Source organism: Mesoplodon mirus, assembly GCF_964341445.2.
Source record: "Mesoplodon mirus genome assembly, chromosome: 19".
NCBI classification, from domain to species: Eukaryota; Metazoa; Chordata; class Mammalia; order Artiodactyla; family Ziphiidae; genus Mesoplodon; species Mesoplodon mirus.
In genome coordinates this window covers 31,333,292-31,351,374 of record NC_138995.1, presented here as the reverse complement: position 1 = coordinate 31,351,374, position 18,083 = coordinate 31,333,292, and the positions used below count along the sequence as shown (strand labels likewise).

The 18,083-nt window shown below is 36.2% G+C and overlaps 1 protein-coding gene across 16 annotated transcripts in view; it reads left to right on the top strand.

Annotated features, from left to right (window-relative positions):
* CHD9 (chromodomain helicase DNA binding protein 9) overlaps window positions 1–18,083 on the top strand; it is a 247,063-nt gene that overhangs the window by 146,901 nt on the left and 82,079 nt on the right. For all 16 annotated transcript variants that reach the window (XM_082607931.1, XM_082607928.1, XM_082607932.1 and 13 more), the window contains 5 exons: window positions 167–284; window positions 3,265–3,351; window positions 3,585–3,722; window positions 12,824–12,945; window positions 16,380–16,623. In XM_082607931.1, coding sequence (XP_082464057.1) covers window positions 167–284; window positions 3,265–3,351; window positions 3,585–3,722; window positions 12,824–12,945; window positions 16,380–16,623 — 709 coding nt within the window. The remainder of the gene's footprint in view (window positions 1–166; window positions 285–3,264; window positions 3,352–3,584; window positions 3,723–12,823; window positions 12,946–16,379; window positions 16,624–18,083) is intronic.

The following is an 18,083-nucleotide window of genomic DNA, read 5'->3' as shown; positions in this document are numbered from 1 at the left end:
AGTAATTATATGGAGTCTATTGACATTAAATGAAATGATGAACTACCTATTTGTAAAGTTGAAGATAATATTTTGTCTTAGAGGCTGTGATTAAAAATAAATCTATAAAAACTCAAAACATGGTTTTCTATATCATTCTAATATATTGCTTTTATAAAAATTTTAGCTCCTATCTTCACTGTGAGTGGGCCACAGAACAGCAACTTCTGAAAGATAAAAGGATCCAGCAGAAAATCAAACGATTCAAATTGAGACAAGCACAAAGAGCACATTTTTTTGCAGACGTAAGGAGAAAAAAGACTATTATGTGTTGAACTCTGAACACATGTAGTATTATGTATCAAAAATTTAAGTATTATTCATTTTAATTCTTAGGCTTCCTCTTATGATATTTGAATATAAATGCTATCTATGTATTTTTTCTTTCCCTAAATTTAGCTTGGAAAATAGCTAAAACAGGAACAGTGATAATTCAGAATGGTAGCTAACTCTTGTATTTTTAAATTAGCATATATTTCAATACTTTTTAGAGTTGACTGTGAGTGTGTTAATATCTTAAAGTATTTTATCAGCAAAGTTCTTCAAGAAATGGAAATGGTAGCATAGCAAATAAACGAAAAAGAAGATTTTCCAGTATGTGAAATATATTGCATATTTTCTGTATCATCTTTGTGTATGCATGAACAGAACCTCATTGGAAAAATTCATTAACCTTTCCAGGCCTCACTAAAAAGTCCGATGTCCTTTCCTACTCTAAATTTTTTTTCATTTTTCTTTTAATAGACTATTTTATTTTTTTATTTTACTTTTTATTTTTTTAAGTTTTTTGCTGCGTAGCACGGCATGTGGGATCTTAGTTCCCTGACCAGGGATCGAACCTGCACCCCCTTCATTTGAAGCACAGAGTCTTAACCACTGGACCACCAGAGAAGTCCCTTAATAGACTTTTTTAGAACAGTTTTAGATTCATGTAAATTTTTTTAACTTTTTATTTGAAAAATTTAGTACAACAAATTCACACATATATTTATTTTAACTAGATTCCCTAAATGTTAACATTTTACCATGTTTGCTTTGTCATTAACATTAATTCTCCTTTCGTCTCTGTGCACCCCTCTCTCTTTCTGCCTCTGCCTTTCTCCCACGCACATACATTTTTTTCTAAACCATTTGAAAATTAAGTCTCAATTTCAGTATTTTCTAGAAACAGTCTTACATAATAATAGTATAATTAACATTGATGTAATACTGTTATCTCACCTATAAACTCTATTCATACTTCACTAATTATTCCACTAGTATTTTTATAGCAAAAAAGAAGTGTGAGTGTGTATGCTTATTCTGGTCTAGAATCCAATCCTTCAGCATATAATGCATTTAGTTGTCATGTCTCCTTTATCAATATTTCTTTGTTTTTCATTACTTGGACACTTTTTAAAGAATTTAAGTGGTTTATTTTGTAGCACATCCCTCAGTTTGAGGTTATCTGATGTTTCCTCAGCTTCAGGTCATGCATTATTTAAAAAAACACTACAGAGATGATGCAGCAGCGTTCTCAGTGTATCATACCAGGAGGTACATGATACCTATTTGCCCAATTACTGGTGGTGTTAACTTTAATCACTAGATAATGGTTGGTATCTTATGGCAGATTTTTCCACCATGAAGCTATTGTTATTTCTTTGTAATTATAAAATCTACTTCAAAAATTTGATGACTTTATGACCTATCAGTTTATGGATGCTGGGAGGTCCTCAAAAATTTCTCACTTCCTCACTCTGATATAGAAGTTTCTAATGAGCTGAAGATTTTAGAAGTACTTAACTAATAACCTTCTAATTTTTCATGAAGATTATGTACATTCATGACTCAGGTACAAGATAAACCAGAGCTGTGCAGATTTTCTTAGAATACCTTATTACCATTCTGGTATTGGGCAGTGCTCTTTGTTACCAAGTGTGTCCTGTACATGGAGATGATAGTATTGCTCAGGAAAGGATTAAGATAGTGAGGAGAACTAAAGGCAGAGCCATGGAGTACTATAACATTTAGAGGTTAAACAGAGGAGGAGAGGCAGCAAAGGTAGCTGAGATGGGTTTTTGGAAGTAAGACTTTGAGGAATGGGTGGGAATTAGCCAAGCAGACAAGAGAAGGAACAGCAATCTGTTCAGAAGAGAGAAAAATGAGTATAAAGCCATGAAGGTGTGACAGAACATGGAGTTTGAAAAGCATCTGTTTTTGTACTCTAAAGCATGAAATCTGGGTTACACCTGTGTCAAGCAGTAGGAGATGAGGCTGGAGGAAAAGGTATGAACCTTTTTATTCCACAGAAACTGATCTGGACTTGGTTCCCAAACAGGGGAGAGTCATCGAAGGATTTGAAGCAAGGGAGCAATATATGATTTATATTTGAGAAAGAGTACTGTGGGGACAGTGTGAAAATAAAGGGAGCAAGACAGTAGTTGGTGACTAGTTAGGAAGTTATTTGTAAAGATCCAAGTAAGGAGTGATGAAGCAGTGAGAATGAGGAAGGAGGAACCAATTTGAGTTACAGATAAAAGTAGGATCTGTGTGAATTGATGAGTTAAGAGATGTGGGAGATTAAAAAAGAGAAGGAATCTAAGATGACTTCTCCATTGCTGGCTTGTGTAACTGGGAGTAGGGTGTGAAGTTGGTGCTCTGTTACTGTTAACCCAGTTAGAAACTATAGGAAGAAGTGTAGGTTGAAGAGTAAATGAGTGCAGTCGAGTGTGAGGTAGCTCAGAGAGTTTGCATTTAGTTAGGTAAGGGGGTCTTGAGCACAAGAACCATCAGTAGATAAAGAGTGTTTGATACAAATGAGACAGGAGCCTCCAGTTCGGGTGATTAGTCTTCAACTCTTGGACCTGAGAAAAGTAGTACCTTTACAAAAATAAAGGAGAGCCTCTTTCCAAAAGAGGCTGGCTCCCTTTCGGAAATTTTTAAAGAACACATCTTCTAGAGTAACTTACTTGTCTGGAGTACCTATTTCTTAGTGCTGTTTAGTTGAGTTTTTTATATGTAACATGGTGATTCATAATATAGACAAATATCCTAGCAATCTTTCTGAAATTAAAATGGAAGTATTCAAAAAAAAAAAAAAAGGAAGTGTTCCATTTTTTGGAAATTTAATTAAAATCAAACATGTGTTTGTTCTATAGTGAATAGCTAGTAAATTTGTCTTTATTTCACTTTCATCTTTCTACTTCTTTATCATATATCAACTAAGTTACTTTTTAATTTTAGATGGAAGAAGAACCATTTAACCCAGACTACGTTGAAGTAGACAGAGTATTAGAAGTCTCTTTTTGTGAAGATAAAGATACTGGTGAGGTAAGTAAATATTTGGTAGAAATATTTTTTAAGTAAGTAAGAAAAACCTAGACTTCCAAATATTAAAGCATTACTTTTTTAAAGTTAATGACCTAAAAAGACCAAAAAAAGTTTCATAAGTTTTTACCGATGTAGGTTAATATATTTAAACTATTTCTAGGGATTCTCAATTTAAACTATTTCTTACTATTCTTTTTCAAAATGGTAAAATGAAAAAAAAATTTTTTTTACAGCCTGTTATTTACTACTTAGTAAAGTGGTGCTCATTACCGTATGAAGATAGTACTTGGGAACTAAAAGAAGATGTAGATCTTGCAAAAATAGAAGAGTTTGAACAGTTGCAAGCTTCACGGCCTGACACAAGACATTTGGTAAGAACATGCCTTAGCATCATAAAATCTTAGCACTTCTTTATTCAACAGCTTTAATGTAATTTTTGAAATTTTAATTTAGTCTGGTATGCAATTAATATTGTATTTTAAAAATTACTACATAGTATCTTATGTATGTTAATTTAACTATTCCTCCATTAGTGGATACTCCAGTGTTTTGCTCTTATAAACAATGTTACATTGAACATCGAGCCCTTGTAAGATAAATCAGAAGTATAATTGTTTGGTCAGAACATATATGCATTCAAAAGTTTGATAAGTATTTCCTTTTAAATTTCCCTCCGGAAAAGTTGCAAATACTTCTACCTCATCTTGAATTTAAAACTTTCCCACTACTTTTTCTCTCAGGTCATTTATAAAAATGTCAAGAATACCAGTTTCAGCTCTAAGCACAGTTATGAATTCTCTATCAAAGAAGAACCCTTATTATACCCACCTTTCCCTTGTTTTCTATAAACCAGTTATTTCTTCATAGCTAAATAGTTCTTCTACTTCCATAGTAGCTTTATTTTTAGAAAAACCTTTTGTATAGAATATTGTTAAAGGCCTACATAGTGGGGCAGAGTGAAAATGGCGGCATGGGAGGACATGGAGTTTGCGTCTCCCCACAACTAGGGCACCTGCCAGACGCTGGTGGGGGACCTTAACACCCAAGGAGACGGGAGGAACCCCCGAGTGACCAGGTAGGATGTGGGGGATTGTGAGGGGGGAGGAGAAGTGGAGGCCGGACAGGACTGGGGCCCCTGAGGGGTGGCTGGGAGAGGGGAGGGGTTCCCACGTGTGGAGGGACCCTCGGAGGCTTGGAGGATCAGGGGAGCACGCCTAGCGTTTCCCCTTCCCAGTTGAGCCCCAGGAAGCCTGCTGGTCTCCTGGGCTGGTCTCCGGCCCTCCAAGGCCCTCTCCAGACCACATGGGTCCTAGGGATGTAGGAGGGAGGGAGGGAGGAGGAGAGGCAGCGGTGGGGGACCCTCCAGGACCATGGGAACAGGGGAAGTGCCTTGGGTGTTTCCCCTGCACTCAGCCACGGTAAGCCTGTTAGGCTTCCCGGTCTTGTCCCCTGCCTTCTGGGGGCCCCCTCTGGCTGTGTGGGCCCTAGGGGCATGGGTGGGGCAGAAGAAGAGAGGCCAACAGGGAGAACACCATCTGCGATTGGAGGATCAGGGGAAACGTGCCTATCATTTCCTCCGCCTACTCATGCCCAGGGAGCCTGCTGGGGTCCTGGACCTGGTCCTCCACTCTCCAAGGCCAGAGGCACTCCTGGGTCCCTCCTGCTGTGGTTGAACCTAAGCCTGATCACCACCCCCCACGGCCTTTTCCAGCCCTGTGGGTCCTAAGAATAGGCCCCGCCCACCACCTAAACCCTGCCCCTGCCTAAGCCCTGCCCCCCACAGCCAAGGCCTTTTCCGGCTTTTTTTTTTCCCCTGCTGCCCTGCACAGCTTACAGGATCTTGGTTCACGAGCTGGGGGTCAGGCCTGAGTTCCTACAGTGGGAGCTCTGAGTCCAAACCACTGGACTAACAGAGAACCTCAGACCCCAGGGAATATTCATTGGAGTGACATCTCCCGGAGGTCCTCATCTCGGCATCAAGACCCAGCTCTATCCAGCAGCCTACGAACTCTAGTGCTGGAAGCCTCAGGCCAAACAACCAGTAAGATAGGAAACAATCCCACCAATCATAAAAAAAAAAAAAAAAAAAAAAAGTGAAATGACAAAAATACATGTCACAGAGGAAGGAGCAAGGTAAAAACCTACAAGACCAAATAAATGAAGAGGAAATAGGCAACCTACCTGAAAAAGAATTCAGAGTAATGATAGTAAAGTTGATCCAGAATCTCACAAATAGAATGGAGGCACAGATTGAGAAAGTACAAGAAATGTCTAACAAAGATCTAGAAGAACTAAAGAACAAACAGAGATGAACAACACAATAACTGAAATGAAGAATACACTAAAAGGAATGAATAACAGAATAACTGAGGCAGAAGAACGAATAAGTGAGCTGGAAGACAGAATGTTGGAAATAACTGCCTAGGAACAGAATCAACAAAAAAGAATGAAAAGAATTGAAGATAATCTCAGAGACCTCTGGGACAACAATAAACAAATCAACATTCAAATTATAGGGGTCCCAGAAGAAGAACAGAAAAAGAATGGCTCTGAGAAAACATTCGAAGACATTACAGTGGAAAACTTCCCTAACTTGGGAAAGGAAATAGTCACCCAACTCCAGGAAGGGAAGATAGTCCCATACAGGATAAACCCTAGGAGAAACACACCAAGACATATTAATCAAACTAACAAAAATTAAATTCAAAGAAAAAAATATTAAAAACAACAAGGGAAAAGCAAAAAATGACATACAAAGGAATCCCCATAGGGTTATCAGCTGATTTTTCAGCACAAATTCTGCAGGCCAGAAGGGAGTGGCAGGATATACTTAAAGTGATGAAAGAGAAAAACTTACAACCAAGATTACTCTACCCAGCAGGGATCTCATTCAGATTCGATGGAGAAATCAAAAGCTTTACAGACAAGCAAAAGCTAAGAGAATTCAGCACCACCAAACCAGCTCTATAGCAAACGCTAAAGGAACTTCTCTAGGCGGGAAATACAAGAGAAGAAAAAGACCCACAAAAACAAACCCAAAACAATTAAGAAAATGGTAATAGGAACATACATATTGATAATAACCTTGAATGTAAATGGATTAAATGCTCCAACCTAAAGACACAGACTGGCTGAATGGATACAAAAACAAGGCCTGTGTACGCTGTCTATAAGAGACCCACTTCAGACCTAAGGATACGTACAGACTGAAAGTGAAGGGTGGAAAAAGATATTCCATGCAAATGGAAATCAAAAGAAAGCTGGAGTAGCAATACTCATATCAGATAAAATAGACTTTAAGACTGTTACAAGAGATAAGGAAGGACACTACATAATGATCAAGGGATTAATCCAAGAAGAAGATATAACAATTGTAAATATTTATGTACCCAATACAGGAGCGCCTCAGTACATAAGGCAAATGCTAGCAACCATAAAAGGGGAGATAGATAGGAACACAATAATAGGGGGACTTTAACCCCCCACTTACACCAATGGACAGATCATCCAAATAGAAAATAAATAAGGAAACACAAGTGTTAAATGACACAGTAGACCACATAGATTTAATTGATATTTATAGGGCATTCCACCCGCAAGTGGCAGAATACACTTTCTTCTCAAGTGCACATGGAACATTCTCCAGGATAGATCACATCTTGGGTCACAAATCAAGCCTCAGAAAATTTAAGAAAATTGAAATCGTATCAAGTATCCTTTCTGACCACAACACTATGAGATTAGAATTCGATTACAGGAAAAAAACTGTAAAAAACACAAATACATGGTGGCTAAACAGTGCACTACTGAACAACCAAGAGATCACTGAAGAAATCAAAGAAGAAATTAAAAAATACATGGAAACAAATGACAAGGAAAGTATGACAGCCCTAAATCTATGGGATGCAGCAAAAGCATTTCTAACAGGGAAGTTCATAGCAATTCAATCTCACCTCAAGAAACCAGAAAAATCTCAAATAAACAATCTAACCTTACACCTAAAGCAGCTAGAGAAAGAAGAGAAAAGAAAACCTAAAGTCAGTAGGAGGAAAGAAGTCATAAAGATCAGAGCAGAAATAAATGAAATAGAAATGAAGGAGACAATAGCAAATATCATTAATACTAGAAGTTGGTTCTTTGAGAAGAGAAACAAAATTGATAAACCTTTAGCTAGACTCATCAAAAAAAAAAAAGGGAGAGGATGCAAATCAATAAAATTAGAAATGAAGAAGGAGAAATCACAATTGACACCACAGAAATACAAAGGATTATAAGAAACTACTACAGACAACTATATGGCAATAAAATGGACAACCACAAAGAAATGGACAAATTCTCGGAAAGGTACAATTTTCTGAGACTGAACCAGGAAGAATTAGAAAATATAAACAGACCTATCACAAGTAATGAAATTGAAACTGGAATTAAAAATCTTCCAACAAACAAAAGCCCAGGACTAGATGGCTTCACAGGTGAATTCTATCAAACATTTAGAGAATAGCTAACACTTATCCTTCTCACACTCTTCCAAAAAATTGCAGAGGGAGGAACACTCCCAAATTCGTTCTACAAGGTCAGCATCACCCTGATACCAAAACCAGACAAAGATATCACAAAAAAAGAAAATTACAGACCAATATCACTGATGAACATAGATGCAAAAGTCCTGAACAAAATACTGGCAAAGAGAATCCAACAACACATTAAAAGGATTATCATACACCATGATCAAGTGGAACTTATCGCAGGAATGCAAGGATTCTTCAATATATGCAAACAATCAGTGTGATACACCATATTAACAAATTAAGGAATAAAAACCATATGATCATCCCAATAGATGCAGAAAAAGCTTTTGACAAAATTCAACACCCATTTATGATAAAAACTCTCCAGAAAATGGGCATAGAGGGAACCTATCTCAACGTAATAAAGGCCATATATGACAAACCCACAACAAACATTATTCTCAATGGTGAAAAACTGAAAGCATTTCCACTAAGATCAGGAACAAGACAAGGATGTCCACTCTCACCACTCTTATCCAACATAGTTTTGGAAGTCCTAGACACAGCAATCAGAGAAGAAAAAGAAAAGGAATCCAAATTTGAAAAGAGCTAGTAAAAGTGTCACTGTTTGCAGATGACATGATACTCTACATAGAACATCCTAAAGATGCTGCCAGAAAGCTACCAGAACTAATCAGTGAATTTGGTAAGCTTTCAGGTTACAAAACTAATGCATAGAAATGTCTTTCATTCCTATACACTAACAATGAAAAAACAGAAAGAGAAATTAAGGAAACAATCCCATTTACCTTCTCAACAAAAAGAATAAAATACCTAGGAATAAACCTACCAAAGGAAGCAAAAGACTTGAACTCAGAAAACAATAAAACACTGATGAAAGAAATCAAACATGACACAAACAGACGGAGAGATATACCATGCTCTTGAATTGGAAGAATCAACATTGCGAACATGACTATATTACCCATAGCAATCTACAGATTCAATGCAATCCCTATCAAACTACCAATGGCATTCTTCACAGAATTAGAGCAAAAAAATTTTACAATTTGTATGGAAACACAAAAGACCCTGAGAAAGAAAAACAGAGCTGGAGGAATCACGCTCCCCGACTTCAAATTATACCACAAATCTACAGTAATCAGACAGTATGGTACGAGCCCAAAAACAGAAATATAGATCAGTGGTACAGGATAGAAAGCCCAGAGATAAACCCACACACATATGGTCACCTTATCTTTGACAAAGGAGGCAAAAATATACAATGGAGAAAAGACAGCCTCTTCAGTAAGTGGTGCTGGGAAAACTGGACAGCTCCACGTAAAAGAATGAAATTAGAACACTCTCTAACACAGTACACAAAAGTAAACTCAAAATGGATTAAAGACCTAAATGTAAGTCTGGACACTATAAAACTCTTAGAGGAAAACATAGTAAAAACACTCTTTGACATAAACCACAGCAAGATCTTTTTTGACCCACCTCTTAGAGTAATGAAAATAAAAACAAAAATAAACAAATGGGACCTAATTAAAACTTAAAAGCTTTTTGCACTGCAAAGGAAACCATAAACAAGACCAAAAGACAACCCTCAGAATGTGAGAAAATATTTGCAAATGAAGCAACGGACAATGGATTAATCTCTAAAATATACAAACAGCTCATGGAGCTCAATATCCAGAAACAAACAACCCCATTAACAAATGGGCAGAAGACCTAAATAGACATTTCACCAAAGAAGTCATACAGATTGCCAGAAAACACATGAAAAGATGCTCAACATCAGTAATCATTATAGAGATGCAAATCAAAACCACAATGAGGTATCACCTCACACCAGTCAGAATGGTCATCATCAAAAAGTCTACAAACAATAAATGATGGAAAGGGTGTGGAGAAAAGGGATCCCTTTTGCACTGTTAGTGGGAATGTAAATTGATACAGCCACTATGGGTAAAAAACTAAAAGTAGAACTACCATATGACCCAGCAATCCCAATACTGGGCATATACCCTGAGAAAACCATAATTCAAAAAGACACATGTACCCCAATGTTCATTGCTGCACTATTTACGGTAGCCAGGATATGGAAACAATCTAAATGTCCATGACAGATGACTAGATTTCAAGAAGGTGTAGTACACATATACAATGGAATATTACTCAGCCATAAAAAGGAACGAAATTAGGTCATTTGTAGAAATGTGGATGGACCTAGAGCCTGTCATACAGAGTGAAGTAAGCCAGAAAGAGAAAAACAAATATTATATATTAACACATATATGTGGAATCTCGAAAAATGGCACAGATGAACCTATTTGCAGGGCAGGAATCGAGATGTAGACGTAGAGAATGGACATGTGAACACAGAGGGGGAGGGGAGGGTGGGATGAATTGGGAGTTTAGATTTTACATAAATACACTACCATGTGTAGAATAGATGGCTAGTGGGAACCTGCTGTATAGCACAGGGAGCTCAGCTCGGTGCTCTGTGACGACCTAGATGGGTAGGATGGGGGGAGGTGGGAGGGAGGTCCAAGAGGGAGGGGATATAGGTATACATATAGCTGATTCAGTTCATTGTACAGCAGAAACTAACACAACATCGTAAAACAATTATACCCCAATAAAAAAAAAGGCCTACATAAGTTTAAGTACACTGATTTTTTATTGATACATCTGTCTGTTCCCTGCTCAAAAAAAAAAAATTTGAGTCAGTTATTGATTTTTCTAGTACAAAGACTACAGAATTCTGGAAGGCAATGGCAAGTTGTGATATTTTAATAATTATATATATTTTAATTGTCATGTGAATCCAGTTTGGGGAGCCAACCAAAACAAATTCACATTAAAGAGACATATTATGATTTTATTAAATATTTTGGCCAGTCCTCTTTCTTTTTTTTTTTTTTTTTTTTTTTGCAGTATGCGGGCCTCTCCCGTTGTGGAGCACAGGCTCCGGACGCGCAGGCCCAGCAGCCATGGCTCATGGGCCTAGCCGCTCCACGGCATGTGGGATCTTCCTGGACCGGGGCACGAACCCGTCTCCCCTGCATCGGCAGGCGGACTCTCAACCACTGTGCCACGAGGGAAGCCCTTGGCCAGTCCTCTTTCAAATATAATTTGGTCATAGAAACTTCTTACTTTACTAAAGAGGGAGTTTATGCATGAAAAGACAAGAACAGATCACTTTTTGATTAGCACCAGAGCTAATGATAAGCTGCCATGAAAAATGTGGCGATGTGATGTAAGAGAAGGAAATGAATGAACTGTTCCATGGAAGAGATCATATTGTTTTTATAACAGTTTTTTTTTTTCTGGTTGTCTTCTTATTTTCTGGTCTTCTTAGTTTATCTCCCAATAATACCCACCGTCTATTACCAAGAACATAGCAGCTCACCTCCATTCCTTTTGACTTCTAAGTACCTTTCCTTGAGCCAGGAAACAAAAGTGTTAATTAACTAATTCAGGGAGGAGTAGTCTAAAGGATATTATGAAAGGGAAAGGTATTCTTTTTTGGGGTGGGAACCATGCTTCAGTGGTAACCTGATCTTTAGCCTCATTAAGTAAGCTATTTTTTTAGATCAGTGGTTCTCAGTCAGAGGTGCTTATCAGGATCACTTTTGGAACTTTTAAAAAATTAGAGATGCCTAGTTTCTATATCCTGGCTCCAGAATCAGAATATCTGAGAGTGGACCCCAGGTGTCATTAAAAAGGTGATTTTGAAGCACATGGTGGGAAGAGCCAGTGCCTTAGATATATAATGTAGTCCTTGGTAAAGGGTACTCAGCCAATAAAATTAATCCCCTCAGTTAATGTAAAATCAATTTGACAACAGTGCTGGTTTATCAAAGTCAAATAATGTAGGAGGTAAGTGATTTTTTTTGCCAGTCTATTATTATTAAATAAAACAACATATAAAACATGTAAAGTATCTTTGATCAAATGAAATTTGTTCCTGGCCTAAACTAAGGAAACAGTGATTGGATTGCTGAAAAGAAAATTATGGAGAATATTAATTAATGTGGAAATTATTTTAAACAATAATTAGAGCAATATTATATGTTAATTATTTTAAAGTTCATTGGCTACCGCTTAAGAAATATTTTTTTTTAGTAAACCCTGAATTTTTCATATTTGGATGCCATTATAAGATAGTATTTTTTAAATTTATTTATAATTGTTTCTACAATATAGAATGCAGTTCTCTGTATATTGATCTTATATCATGCAATGTTAGTAAAATCACTTCTTAGTTTATCTTTTTTCTAGATTCCACAGGATTTTCCATGTAGACAAATCATGTCTTCTGTAAATTAAGAAAGCTTTACTTCTTCCTTTCCAATCTTAATGACTTTTATTTCTTGTTCTTACTTGATTGCTCCTGTTAGAACCTGTAGTACAATGTTGAATAGAAGTGATGACAGTGGACATCCTTACCTTTTTCTGATCCTAGGGAGAAAGCATTCAGTTCTTCGGTTTTCTCCATCTGCTGAGATGATCATATTTTTGTTTTTTAGTCTGTTGATCAACAATGATTAATTTTCAAAGTTAATCCACCTTCCATACCTGGGAAAAACCCCACTTGGTCATGCTGTATTACCCTTTTTATATATTGTTGGAGTCCGTCTGCTAAAATTTTGTTACGAATTTTTCATCTCTGTTCATGCGGTATATTGGTCTCAGTTTTCCTGTAATGCCATTGTCTGATTTTGGTATCAGAGTTTCATAGAATGAGTTGGGACGTATGCTTTCCTCTTCTGGTTAGTTTTCTGGAAGAGTTCGTGTAGAACTTATTTGGTCTTTAGATGTTTGTAAAATTTCATCATAATGTCATATAATGTTATTCTTCTGATTATTTTAAAAACAATGCTTTTACCATGTATGAGATGTAGGGAAGATCAAAACATCTAAAATACATCATTCTTTGTTTTTCCACAAAGGACCGTCCTCCTTCTAATATTTGGAAAAAAATAGATCAATCCAGGGATTATAAAAATGGCAATCAACTCAGGGAATATCAACTGGAAGGACTCAACTGGCTCTTATTCAACTGGTACAATAGGTATGTAGTATGTATTAATAGAAAAAAATTTAATGTGTGGTTTTTTTATGTGTTCCAAAATACATTTAGTAAAATTGGTACTGATATTGCTACATTATTACTGTCATGTAGTCTTCATTATTGAAAATGAAGTTGTGGTTAGCTCAAGAAGATACGTACGTTATAATTTAGGATTTTGACTACATTTGCTTCTTTTTAATGTGTACCAATGAGAATAGAAGAAAGTTGATATGTTAATTCATAATTAAATTTGAAATACCTTTGTTAACATCATCAAACGTCAGCTATGTTACAGAATGTTTTTCAACTTAACTACCGTCTGCCAATAGTTGAATCTAGTTAGTAAAGTGTCAGCAGTTCCACCTATGTAGGAGGTAAGTGATTTTTTTTGCCAGTCTATTATTATTAAATAAAACAACATAGGTCTGTAATGTACGTCTTCAAGGAAGCAGATTGTCAGCAATTGATAAGGAATAGAATACTAAATATAAGAACCTAGTAATGAATTACCCCCATTTATTATTAATTTTCCAAGTTGTTCAAAATGCTTTTTGGAATATTATCTCACCTTTTTTTAGTGAGATGGAAAATTAATTGCAAGAGAAGTAAAAAATGGTATCTTGATTGAGAAAGAAGTCTGATAGTGTATATAAAAGAGCAAATGAAGGCACTATTATTAATAATAATAGCAAAATTTTATGACGTATTCAAAATCATTTTTCTGTGTTTTTTCTTGTCACATGATTCTTCTGTTTCACTAAGTAATGGTGAGTCGTGAAACTCAGTCAGGTGGAGTTAGGAGAAACTTGTTATTCCATACAGTGCTCTTTCCCCTGGTTTATATTTTCTAAATGTTAATCATTTTTCCCAAGAGAATCTTCCTGGTAAAATAGTTAACAAAATTTTATTTTAATTGTCTTCTCATCAATACCCTTTCCCAGTTACTTGTTTCAAACTTGCACCACTTTCCTCAAGCACTTTGTCACAACCCTATCCCCTTCACTCTCTATATATGACTGCTTCACAGAGAAGCCTAGGGCCAGTAGGTGAATTCATTCAGATTCTTGCCTGCCCTCACACCCAAGCCTACAAATGTATCTCCATCCTTAGCCATTCTTACCTCTGTCCTCCTATCAGAAGTTAAGAGGTGCCTCCTCAGAACCAAGACTAATGCTACCACCTCAACTCTTGACAGGCATCTAATCCAGTCTTTTCAGAACCTCACTTCAATCACTTATTATCCTTCTCTGTTATATCTTCAAACTATCTCTTAAGACTAGTGCCATTCCTTCAGTCTGTGAACAAATTTGGGTTTAACTTATATATAAAAGTAAGGAAAGGAAAGGGTAAACCTTCTCTTGGCTCTGTTTTTCCTTCTAGCTACATTGATCCCTCTTTGAACTTCCTAGGCAAAGGTCTAGGAAGTATAGCCTGCATGAACTCTTCCCATTTTCTTATCTCCAATTCTCCTTAAACCTGTCGTTTGACTTTTGATTCTGTATCATCTCTGAAATTCTTAGTTTTCCAATCCACAAGATATTTTTTAGCCCTAATTTGCTTCTCTGCTGTGTTAGATAGTGGTTGCTAGTCCTTCTTTTTTTAAACTTTTCCCCCATTCTCACTCCCAACAGCTTCCATAGTGTGACTCTCCTAGGTCTCCAATACCTTCCTTTCCTGTAACTCTTCCTTTCAATAGTCCTTGCTGGTTCTTCTTCCTTGCCTACCCTTTTAGTGTTGTTGGTTTTTTTCTTTCCCAAAGTTCTGTTTTTTACTTTCTTCTCATATTACATGTTTGTTCTCCCTAAGCCAAACTCTACTCCCCCGTGTCTTCACTTATCAATAACATCTTTAACTAAGGCCTTGAACTCCAAGCCCGTATTTGTTTACTTCTGGCTACTTTAATGTCTATCTCAATGATTCTTTAAACCCAGCATATTCAAAATTAACCTTATTATTTCCTGTTTCTTCCATATCAAACTTATTCTTTAAATATTTTACATATTGGTTAATAATAACACTATTTAGTCACCCAAACTGAAATCTGACTGTCATCCTACACTCCATATATCTGATTGGTCACTAAGTCCAAGTCATTCTAACATGTAATTAACTTTGGGATCGGTTTTCTCCTCTTGATTCCTCCTACCTTAGTCCAAATGTCCACCCATTCTTTCCTGCATTATTGCGGTACTTTCCCAATTACTGTCCAAACTTAAGTCACTTCACCTTCTAATATTCACAGTGGCACCAGAGTAAATTTCAAGTACAAACCTAATCTCATCAGGTTTCTTTAAAAATGTTAAGTGACTCTCATTCATAATATTGTAGAATGATTTCTAACCTTTGTGACCCCTTCTTATCTTAGTAAAATCCCTTCCCTTTACTATTCCCTCAAAACCATATTAAATAACTTGTGGCCTCCCAGTTGATCATGTTCTTTACACTTATGCTCCTTTGCTCTGCCCTCTGGCAAAATCCTACTCATTACTGTCCTCCTCTTTGAAGGCAGTCTTATCTTCTCTCATCTCTTCTAGCCAGGGTTAGATGCTTACTCCTCTGAGGTTCCATAATAAACACTGGTAATTCTTATTGGCCATATATCATAATCATCTGTGCAGCTTATTTTAAAAATTACGGTTGCTTTTATCCTACTCCATGCACATTGAATCAGAATGTAAAGGAGAAGGCCATGGGTATCTGTTTCTTAGGCTGTTCCAATGTATAGCCAGAGTCGAAAACCAGTTCTTTTTTTTTTTTTTTTTGTGGTACATGGGCCTCTCACTGTCGCGGCCTCTCCCGTTGCGGAGCACAGGCTCCGGAAGCGCAGGCCCAGCAGCCATGGCTCACGGGCCCAGCCGCTCCGCGGCATGTGGGATCCTCACGTACCGGGGCACGAACCCGCGTCCCCTGCATCGGCAGGCGGACTCTCAACCACTGCACCACCAGGGAAACCCCGAAAACCAGTTCTTTATTTGTGCTTCTGTGATAGCACATTGCATGACTATTTGTTTATTTATTCATAGGTCTGCTTTTCTAATAGATACAAGCCTCTGGAAGACAGAGAACATGTTCTATTTCTTTTGTATCCCATCTTCTCATACTATCCGTGAGATACAGAAAGCATTTAATAAATGTTTCCTGAATAAATAACATATTTAGTTTGCCTTGCTCTTGCCATTTCGTTCTTTTAAAAAATCAGGTATCTAATAGGTGGTATCTTTATTTTGGAGCTACAAAAATCTATAGTTTTCCCTTTGCAATATTATAATAAAATTATAATCTTTAGCCATATCTACACTTCAGCAGCTTCTATGTTATAAATGCAAGTATTTTAACTTGATCACTGGTTATTTTTTTAAATATTTATCTTTTAAAACATTGTAGTATACAGAAAACCCCCAAATCTACATGGGTAATATATTTGTTTATTTCAGACGAAACTGCATTTTAGCAGATGAAATGGGTCTTGGCAAAACCATTCAATCAATTACATTCCTCTACGAAATCCTTCTGACTGGTATAAGAGGACCTTTCCTGATTATTGCTCCACTTTCTACTATTGCAAACTGGGAGAGAGAATTTCGTACGTGGACTGATATTAATGTTGTGGTTTATCATGGGAGCCTGATTAGCAGACAAATGATACAGCAATATGAGATGTACTTCAGGGACTCACAGGTGTGTTATTGGTGATTTTTTTTTGTTGTTTGAAAGGTCAGGTTTGCAAAAGATAAGCATTACATATTAATTACTTACAAATTTATGATAGATTTTAATTGCCTACTTAAATCTTAATCTGATCTCTTTATTCATCATATTTATTTTACAATAAATATTAGTAGCTGAAGAGAAAAATGACAGAAGTAGCCAAGTTCATGCTCTAGTTCACTGGAAGGAAGTATGCTGATTTATACAAATGTACAAATTTGATTGTATACTTAATTTTTCAACTAGAATAATTGTTTTACTAATTGTTTTCAACTACACATTAAATTTATTTTAAAAGTAATGTGTCTCTTTGATCATCCTCCAGTTTTTTTCCTCCATTTTAAAATGTAGATCTTCAGTGACCACCATGGGTTTGAATGCCCTTTGAGGTGAAACCATAGATTCTCTTGTGTGTTCAGTGAATTTTGATTTTAGATGGTTTTTTAAAATTTGGTTTGTTTCATATATTGGTACAAGCATACATCTGTATCTTTCTACCCTTTGGATTGGTTATTTCATTACTCTATTGCTTTGATGGTTTTCTTCTTCCCTATATCCTAGGGGCACATTTTCCATTTTACTTTGGCCACTTACTCTTTAGGAGGGAATACCTATTTTTCTGCTAAATACACAGATCATAAAATTGAGATGACATTATAAGAAAGAATTCCCTAGCAGAAGGTTAAGACTAGAAAACATGAAGTTCTGAGTTGCAGTTTTGAGTGGTAGTTTGACTCTTCTTAGGTAAAACTTTTATTAAGAAATAAGAAACAAGATCAATTAAAACAACTCACACAAAATTGTGCTTTTTCATTGGAAAAGGTTATGGCACTCTGCCTCAATATAGCACCTTAATATTTTATTTTCTTTCACTGATTCTTCTGTTTTATAAGGACTATTGTAACATATGGCCAGGTCATGGGATATGATATAGGTTAAGGTAAGGTAAAGTGCATAGCCTTCTACTTTTGCCTCCCAATTACAACTGATTTTCTACTTATTTGAGGCTGAATATCAATAAAATTAATTGATTTTTTCCTTTAACCTCATTTCCCTTCTATGGTTGAAATAATTAGATTTCTATAAAATTAAGTATGTCTGCAATCAGTTGTACTGAAAATTATTACCCTTGCACCTTTGGAGCCTATGACATCTTAGTTAAGTTATAGTTTCATTTCCTACCATAGTGTTTTATTATTCTTAATTGTACATTTATAGAATTTTAGAGCTCTATGGTATCATTAAAATCATTTAGTTCAATCTCATTTTTTAAAGGTACATTCAAATATTGGAAGTTTAAGGATTTTTAACAAGGTTACAGTTTTAATATATGTCTTGTATGAGTTTGGTATAAATGTGATAGCCAGAAGCTGAAAGATTCTTGATGTGTTGTAAACTGAATAGTATATATTAAATTATATTTTTATGCT